This window comes from Alosa pseudoharengus, unplaced genomic scaffold (genome assembly GCF_046254945.1).
Source record: "Alosa pseudoharengus isolate Yale_2024_CS ecotype anadromous, Long Island Sound unplaced genomic scaffold, YU_APseudo_1.1 YU_APseudo_1.1_scf_25, whole genome shotgun sequence".
Taxonomy (NCBI): domain Eukaryota; kingdom Metazoa; phylum Chordata; class Actinopteri; order Clupeiformes; family Clupeidae; genus Alosa; species Alosa pseudoharengus.
Genome location: NW_027468696.1, coordinates 2370669 through 2380402, shown reverse-complemented (window position 1 = coordinate 2380402; position 9734 = coordinate 2370669). Strand labels below are relative to the sequence as shown.

Genomic DNA, 9734 nt, shown 5'->3' with positions numbered 1-9734 from the left:
CTGAAGTAATACTGTATTATTTATGAAGTCAGGGTTAAAAATGAATGAACAAATGTATAAAAAAGCAAGTATATTTAACAATATATTGGTTCTTAAAGGAACAGTTTTAACAAAATGATACTTGCATGAAAAATATGATCATTTGAAGAGAGTATGCAAAAAAAGCTTACTAAGCTAAAGTACATTATAAAACATTATTTAAAAGAAAAACTAAACTATATCTGCTGCTCAGTGCAAGCCCATGTAGGCCCATGGAAGAATCAACAGCAGATTATATACAGAAACATAACACATGATTTATACGAACCCTTCTACAGATAGATAGCTGATGTGAATATCAGTACAAAGAATAACACTGGACACAAAGTAGCCTACACAGGAATGGGAAGTGGACAGGCCACTGGTCCTAAATATCTTAAAGTCACACCTCTCAGACATTGCATTTGAGATAGTCAAACTAGGGGAACTTATGTTATCAGAATTGCATTTTAGGTAGTATTTGTGTTTAGGGTTTGGTAGACTGCATCAGGTTGGGTGGTGTTTGGGTTCAAGCTCTGGTAAACTGCATCAGGTTGGGTGGTGTTGGGGTTGAGGCTCTGGTAAACTGCATCAGGTTGGGTGCTATCACATGGTCCACCCTGGGCAACATTAACATAATCCCGGGTATTCTAAAGAGAAATAAATCAGTTGCATGTACATTTTCAATTACTTGGTTACTTGGTTACTTATGATATAAATAAACCATTCATGAATGTTGCACAAGTAAACAATCCCGATATTGTGTTTCTCACCCGGTCTTCCCTTGTCTGTGTTGCATTTTTCTTGCATTTCTTGCTGCAACAAAACAGCACAGAAATTGTCCACAGTCTTGATTTTTTTTTTAGACAGTTTCAGATTCTAATTGAGCAATTCTAAACCATTTCAAACTTCTATGTGTTTTCTTTAGTGTTTAGTTTAAATATAATGTAAGTCAGTTTGGACAGTGTAGACCTGCTATAATAAACATAATCTTTGGTATGATATTATATGAACATTATTAGACTGTATTTTAATCACATCCACTCACCTCATGAAGAACACCAAACAGAAGAGTCCCACAGCTCCACAGACAGAGACAGAGACAGTTATCACAGCAGTGGAGACAGAGCTCTGGCCACCTGAAGGAATTAATGAGACAAAAATGAAGTAGGGGTTCTCCTGCTAACTCATCACTGAAGAAAACTGGACATGTACTGATACCTAATTTACTAATCCAGGCTGTAATGGACACATCAGTAGAGTTCTGCAGTCCATATTTATGTATTTATTATTTAAAATAAAATACTGTATTTTTCAGTAGTTTGACAATACTTTACTAGCGGACTCTGCTCTCCTGTAGGAGTCAATGTGAAACACATGAGATGAGGACTTACAACTTAGGGTGTATTCACACTGAGTCCGTTTACAGTTTTTTTCAAATGCTTACACACTAAATCTTTGCTTGTCACACAATTTTCTAATCATGTCTTCCAAACATCATAACCCCACACCAAATCTGCAAAACCATACACTAATTCTCAGTGTTTGACTCAGTTTTCAATTGACTAAAACACATTTTGCAAAACACCACACACAATTTTCTACCTAACACACAAAAATCTAACAGGAAGTAACTTGATTTCATTCATCAAACACAATCCATCAAAATGCCACACTAAATCACCAGTGCTTCACTCTTTCTCCTCACATGTGTACACACTCTTTACTTTACTGAACACCATCCAATCATTGCCTTAGTATAGGTCTATGAATAGATGTAGTCTCTATATAGGTACTGTATGGACCCTTTCAATCTGCTCCTAGAGGATTTCCGGTTGAAATATTCAGAACCAATGCAGATACTTTGAAAATTACAGTAATCGGACTTTAGCTTACAGTAATGTTCTACAAAAAGTTGACTTTATGTAAAATTTGTCTTTTTACTTTATTTTTGTTTGTCCCTATGTTACAGTACCATTAGCTCAATACATTTTTCTGTGCCTCCAGAAATGCCTTAGGAACGCTTACTGTAGAATTGTTTGTTTCTGCAGTTGAAAGGGTCTATAGGCCTATGAATACATACTGTACACGACCCCCCCCCCACACACACACACAAACACACACACACACACTTGTCTTTGGAAAAAACAAAATCAGTGTTTTCAAAACTCCATGTACATCTGGTGGTCACTGTATTCTTCTTTGCTTTTTTTCTTGCTGTAAAATACTGTATTCGCAACAGCAAATTATTTGGGAAAAATCACTATTTTTGGTTTCAATATTGCTTGCATTTTTACTGTGTATTTCAACTTCTCTTTGTTGATACCATAACTTTCACTCTTGTATGGAAATACATATAGAAAGCCTAAGACAGAAGAGCTTTAGGTTTTGAGCAACAGTGTGTACATGATGTATCCAAAATGTCATATTATGACAAAAGTGTTTGTAATGTGAGGCGAATGTTTGCTTTAAACATGTGTTTTTGACATTTTGAATGTTGTGTGTCATTTTGCTGCAGATTTGAGGCATTTTGCATTTTGTGTGAGCAATTGTGGGTTTTGTGTGTGGAGTTTTGAAAAATAGACACAGAGTTTTGAAAACGTGTGTAAACAATTGTAAAAAACTGTAACTGGACCGTACCTGAGTGTGATTACTCTTCCATAGCCCTGACCCAGCTGCTCTCTGTTCACATTACATTTTAATTTGCGGACCTGGGTCCGTTTGTGTCATAAACACTAGCTTCATTTTACCAATATCTCTTGGCAATGTTGCAAAAACAGTAGTTTATTTCCTGGTTTTGGAACAGATAGCATTCAAACTGCACCAGAGTTCTAACAAACCTTACCCCAGACCCCCGTTTTCTAGTGGACCCTGGTGCGCACCTGGGTTCAGTAGACTGCGTTCACGTTAGGAAAAAATCACCGAACCATCGGTCCAAACGAACTCGGGTCTGGACCGAATGGTCTAGTATGAATGCACCCTTACACTGCAATGTGATGAGATGCACTGATACTTTCAACTATGACTGACACCACATTTGAGTTATCAACTCCATATTTATTCACACACACTCACAATGAGAGAGAGAGAGAGAGATAGAGAGAGAGAGAGAGAGAGAGAGAGAGAGAGAGAGAGAGAGAGAGAGAGAGAGAGAGATACCTGTAACAGTGATGGACACAGCAGTTGAGTTCTCAGCTCCATATTTGTTCCTGGCCTCACAGTAGTACTGTCCTCCATCCTCAGATCTGACGTTAGTGATGCTGTACTGCTGTCCTGATCCTACTGGAGTGGACTCATTCACCTTAAACCAGGTGTAGTTCTCCACTGGTGGGTTGGCATCACTGCTGCAGGTCAGAGTCACTGAAGTGCCCTTGACAATCACACCAGACTCAGAACATAAAACAGTTGTGTTCTGTGGTGCATCTGGAACAAAGGGCATATAAATATGTTATTTATACCATGCAAGCACTGGATAATCTGAAATTTCCTCCCTTACAGGGTGCTAAATTGCCCTTCTAAACTCAAGTGCTATTATATTTGGCGTATTATGAAAGGCAAAATATGACAAGAAAGAACCCAGGGTATTGAGCTACTGAAATCCTATCAGGCATAATGGGACAGTATTTCATTCTCAAAAGTCCAGCAATTGGTCTCTTCAGTTCCCCACATCTATCTATAAAGCAAGAAGCGTCTGTGTGTCTGTCTGTCTGTCTGTCTGTGTGTGTGTGTGTCTGTGGCACGCATATGTGGCGCCATAGAAGGTTGTGGCTGTTGTTAAGTACTTTGTTTCTTGTTTTGGTCAGACCCCCCCATTCTTATTTTTGGTCTTTTAGAATTAAGACTCACAATATGCAGTACCGGAAAGTGTCATGGGGTGGCGCTGTGAGATAACGCTGGTATTAGGTAGCCACTAGCCAGCAGCAAGTCTCGGTTAGTTATGGGCTAGTTGCACGAAAGGCTCCCGGTGAGCTCATTTGTTTCCTGTGGAGCCAGGTGTGTTTGAACCTGCCGCTATTCTGAATGTAATTAGTGTCTACACCAGGGGTGGGCAACTCATTTCCCCAAGGGGCCACATGACGAACTAGGACTGTTGAGGAGGGCCGGACCCAAAATACCGAACTTAAGTCTGAACTCAATTCTGTTCAATTATATTCTGTTCTTGTATAACATTAAGTAAATCATATGGTTTTGTTTACTACTCGTAAGAACAGATGAAAATGTTAGGGAGACAAAGGAAAAACAGCAATATTTAATATATGTCCAGTAGGCTATAATCCTCATTCTCGAAAATGATGTTTTGACATTGAAATTTTTTTTTTTTCAGTTTTCAAAGACTGATATAAAAAAGTACTACAATATATAATTAGGCTAGGTTATGAAAATGTGAAGGAGTCAGTACAACCATAACCCTGTGCCACCATTTCCCATTTCATCAACACTCAGCAATATTTCATCATTAAATCATTGTCATCATTAAATTAACTCTTTGCAGAATTAGACTGAAAATGTGGAGCAGACAATAGTAGGCTGTCATTAGTTAATCAACATGCACAAAGAAAACTATTTTGAAAATGTATGTTTTTGCTTTAACTTTATGTACAAAACTGTGATTGGTCAACTCGCCCTGTGTGTTGAGCCGGCTGCTTCAAGCAACCTGTGGGTAGTAGCATCATACTAGTTCGCTAACATAAGCTTTGCAAATAAACTCAGACATATTTTGGTTACAATGACGGGGTTATCCGATTGTAAACTGTCTCTGCCAGTAACGTTTTGAAATTAACACTTTGTATCGCCAACGAGCAGCAGTAGGAGTTCGACATTCTAACAACCTTTGCGGTGGTGAGCGACGCAGACACAAGAGACACAAAACTTTGAAAGGTTTACGCCGACGTAAAGGCAACTGCATTGTGTCGACGCAGAAGCATAAATTATATTCACCAGCACATCAGTGGGGGTGTTTACGTCGTCGTATGCATCCACGCACAAATTTATGGGCGTACAAATAGCAGTCGCTTTCAAAATAAAAGCAACGATATTGATTTGCGTGCATTATCTCTATGCTAGGCTCTTGACTATTGTTTTTTCACAGACCTTACGCGGGCCGGTCAGGGAAAGCCCACAGGCCGGATGTGGCCCGCGGGCCGTATGTTGCCCATGTATGGTCTACACGGACCCGGCTAGGTGTTGCACCTAGAGAATCAGCACGTTACGATAAAGAAGGACGTGTAGACACTAATTACATTCAGAAGAGCGGCAGGTTCAAACACACCTGGCTCCACAGGAAACAAACAAGCTCACTGGGAGCCTTTCGTGCAACTAGCCCATTCGAAGCCAACGAGACGAACGAGTATCAAGCCACCCATGCACTTTTGTTTTGATGCTTTATTTGATTTCAGGTGAGTCCGAAATCACAGGAAGGATATGTAATTAATTTGTTAGTAATTTGTGTAATGTTTGAGCAGATGATACACGCTGTAAAATGTGTTCACTCGTTAAATACATGCTTATTTGTAATCGATGCTAGCTAGCTAAGCCAGTCTGCTCGAACCAGTAACTAGCCATCATAGCCTGATGTGAACGAGTAGGCTGGTTGGGATATTTGCGGGTGATTATGCGAACGAGAATGTTAATGCATTGCTGTTTGTAATGCGAGTTAATGTTAATGTAAAACAATAAGTCTCGGTTAGTTATTCGAAGCCAACGAGACGAACGAGTATCAAGCCACTCATGCACTTTTGTTTTGATGCTTTATTTGATTTCAGATCAACCTTTAAAAAAATAAAAATATGTGGCACTGAAGAATATTGTCTCTTCTCTGCGTGTGCAACACATATCTCACTGACCGTTTGTCAGACTGATTTCAAACTTAGCAGGTGTCTTGCTATGGGCATGAGTAAGTGCAGTGCCAAATTTGACGTTGTTTGAATAAGAAATGCAAAAGATATCGTTAAATATATCGGTAAAAGAAGCACATTGGCTTTCGCCGCTAGCCACTCCCCCTCCCACACACCACTGTACTGTAAGCTACCAGTGAGTATAGAAGCAGGGCTTTGGCAGAGCTGGATCAGTGTAGGTTACACAGGTTAAAACGTAACATGTCTGACCTCAACAGTAAAGTATTTTTGCAACAACACGCCAAGACACACAGTATGCAGTGGCTCTTCAAAATGACGTAAAAAATGATGTGCAATAAACGGACACTTCGAATAGCCCAGGCTACTTTGGACTGTCTTTAGACTTTGAATAAGCAAACGACATTTCCAACTGCAAGGTCTTAAATTGAAACGAGCGATAATGGTCCCGAATTAAAGAACGTCAGAATGCCACACATGCAAAGCATAACCAGAGACAAGCAACGAGTGGCAGACAGAGTGATGTCACTTATAGGCCACCAGAGACTGTTTTTGAGTCACACCGTTGCAAATTTCATATGATGCCACCATTCCACAAAATGGTTTGTTTTCAATTTATTAACAGGTTATTCAATTATAACCTATTTATTCAAGTTATTCAATAGGCTAAGCATATAGCCTTGACTCAAAACAGCTGTTAGGATTATGTCATTTTCATTTGTAAAAAAATGTCACATGTAGCCATGCTTAAATTCTGCTCACTTCACATTTATTATATTATTATGACCGCCGCGCAGCGAAGCGGCGGTCATATAGGTTTAGTCAGATTTTTTTTCTTTTTTTTTTTTTCTTTTTCGCATGTCCAAATTTCCGTCAATGATTCCCGGGACACTGAAAGACCGGGGTAGACGAAACTTGGTGGGCATGTAACCCCATATGGATAGCATGGAACCATCGTTTTTCGTTTTGATCGATCTGTAGCCCCCCCGCTGTACTGGACCCCCCGAAAGGAGGGTAGGGCAGACACAGTTTTCTGTGAATATCTTGAGAACCGTAGGGCCTAGGATGACCAATTTTTTCCGTATGTTTGCCTCCAGGGGTCATGTTAACCCATTCCATGTGTACACATGTGCATAAACAGATACACACGCACACACATACATTCACAGTAATCATACATATGACACATACTCACACAGTAGACATATGTACGCATGCATGCACATGCACAAACACACATACGCAGGCAAACACACAAGCACGCACGCACACACACACACACACACACCCACACACATAAACATAAACGTGTACACGCACACATGCACACAATTCAAGAATTTCTTCTTTTTCAAGAATTATGAACAGGCAAGATGGGGGTGGGGTTGTATAAAATGAATTTTACATGTGAAATCTATGAACTAATCATGTTTTGGTACTTGTTGTCTAGCAGATAACAGTGAGAATTGAGTGTGGCTAATGCAATTTAGTGAGACAGTTAGAATCATATAGGCCTTTCAGCGTGATTTATTTTTGTGGAACAAATGTGCTGGACTGGGCGGCGGTCATATTTTGTACCGCTCTGCGGTACATCTAGTTATATTATCTGTAGGCCTATTCATTATTGAATGCTTACCTGGAATTATGTTTTTCCCTATTCTATTTTCCAAGCAGGCCTACCTGCAGGCATGTAATTGGGCTACAGGAATAGCATGTTTGAACGGGCACTGCACTAGTAGTTACAGATTAATGGATATTAAACAAGATAAAGCAACACAGTGGTAAATCATGCCCCTCTACAAATTTGTTTAAAACATGTTTCTGATTCAAAATTATCATATATTTTAATAAATCTATATCTCATAAGCAAATGTTTGTTTATTTTTTGGAAATACAGTTAGGTAACTACAGGAAGTAAAAAATGACACACTCACAGACAACCTGCAGGCTCACAGGAGCTGATCTCTGATGACCACATACAGAAGTTGTCTGACAGTAATATTCTCCACTGTATGTAGATGTGATGGGATAGATGGTGATACTATATGTTGACCATTGTAGCAGGGCTGTGAGTCTACCAGTCTTGAACCAGCTGTAGCTCAACACTGGTAAATCAGATCTGCTGCTGCAGGTCAGTGTGACAAGGGTGCCTTCCACTACATCACCAGAGGGACTGATGGACACTACAGGTGTCTGTAGGGGATGTTGGGCTTCCATGAGTGAGAACACAACACTGATTATAGGACTGATTATACAAGTCAATAAAGGAAACATTTAAAAGCTCATTAAGACTGATAGCAATGAAATTTGGAAGGCTACACACACACACACACACACACACACACACACACACACACACACACACACACACACACACACACACATAAACGTATTATGATGAGTAAACAAGCATAATGATGTTATTTCCCTTTACCTCTGACATACAGTTGGACCCCTGGCCATCCAATCCACTTCTGACCTTCAGTGTGTGTTGTTATCCTGCAGTAATATGTACCAGTATCTGATGTAGTTAATGAGTTTATACGTAACTGGCATTTCCCAGCTCTGCTGCAATTAACATGGATTATGGAGTTATAGTTTCCGTCAGAAAGCAGATCATGATGATCCCAATAGTTCACTTTTGTCCAGTAAGCTTGTTTAATACTCAGCCCACTGGGGTAGGTGTAAGAGCAGGACATGTCCACTGAATCCCCCACAAAAGCACAGATGCTCTCAGGATGGTAAGTGACACCCCACTGCTGACCACACACACCTACAACAGAGAACACACACCATGGAGAGATGACCAGCATTACCACACACACACACACACAAACACACACACACACACACCTTCAACAGAGAACACACATCATGGAGATATGACCGGTATTTCCACACAAACACACACACACAGACACACACACACACACACACACACACACACACACACACACACCTACAACAGAGAACACACATCATGGAGAGATGACCAGTAATACCACACACACACACACACACACACACACACACTAACCTGCAGCAGAGAAAAAACATCATGGAGAGCGGACCAGAATTACCACACACACACACACACACACACACACACACACCTCACACAGACACACACACACACACACAAACACACACACACACACACACTAACCTGCAGCAGAGAAAAAACATCGTGGAGAGCGGACCAGAATTACCAAACACACACACACACACACACACACACACACAGACACACACTCACACACACACACAAACACATAAACACACTCACACACACACGCAAACACACGCACACACACACACGCACACACACACACACACACACACACACACACACACACCTACAACAGAGAACACACATCATTGAATTCAAGCGTGTGTATAGAAGGTTGTGTGTTTCTAACTATGGTGGCTTGCCCTGTTTCTAAACCTTTCTTACACAAAATGGAAAAGAAGCATGGTGACTGCAGACACTGATACACCCACATGCAATCACAACAAGCCAAACACACACGCACACACACACACACACACACACACACACACACACACACACACACAAATACACAACAACAACAGAGAGTATTTTATAGTGTTTCCATTGCACCCAAAGTACACAGTGAAGGGGGAACCTCACTAACCACCACTAATGTGTAGCACCAACCTGGTATTGTGTGGCAGCCATTATTAGTGGGTCAGATAGATTCAATGAGCCAGGTACTAGGGAACACCCTATTATTGCAATAAGGGACCTTTAATAACCAAAGTGAGCCTGGGCCTAGATTTAATGTCTCATCCGAAGGATGTCCTACAGACCAGTGTCCCCGTCACTACACTAGGGAAGGGTGA

At 40.5% G+C, this 9734-nt stretch overlaps 1 protein-coding gene across 1 annotated transcript; it reads right to left on the bottom strand.

The window, feature by feature from the left end:
• Positions 1 to 408: 408 nt before the first annotated feature.
• Positions 409 to 8087, bottom strand: LOC143099145 (B-cell receptor CD22-like). The gene is made up of 5 exons (XM_076262225.1): positions 7805 to 8087; positions 3178 to 3441; positions 1067 to 1157; positions 792 to 834; positions 409 to 668 (listed from the first exon to the last, which is right to left on the bottom strand). The coding sequence occupies exons 1-5, from the start codon at positions 8085 to 8087 to the stop codon at positions 489 to 491; spliced, it is 861 nt and encodes a 286-aa protein (XP_076118340.1). The 3' UTR covers positions 409 to 488.
• Positions 8088 to 9734: the final 1647 nt, after the last annotated feature.

Coding starts and splice junctions, on each gene's coding strand:
- LOC143099145 (XM_076262225.1), bottom strand. CDS start 8,087: ATGGAAGCCCAACATCCCCTACAGACACCTGTAGTGTCCATCAGTCCC. Junction 3,442..7,804: donor TGTGAGCCTGCAGGTTGTCT/GTGAGTGTGTCA, acceptor CCTTTGTTCCAG/ATGCACCACAGAACACAACT. Junction 835..1,066: donor TGTTTGGTGTTCTTCATGAG/GTGAGTGGATGT, acceptor GTTTTGTTGCAG/CAAGAAATGCAAGAAAAATG.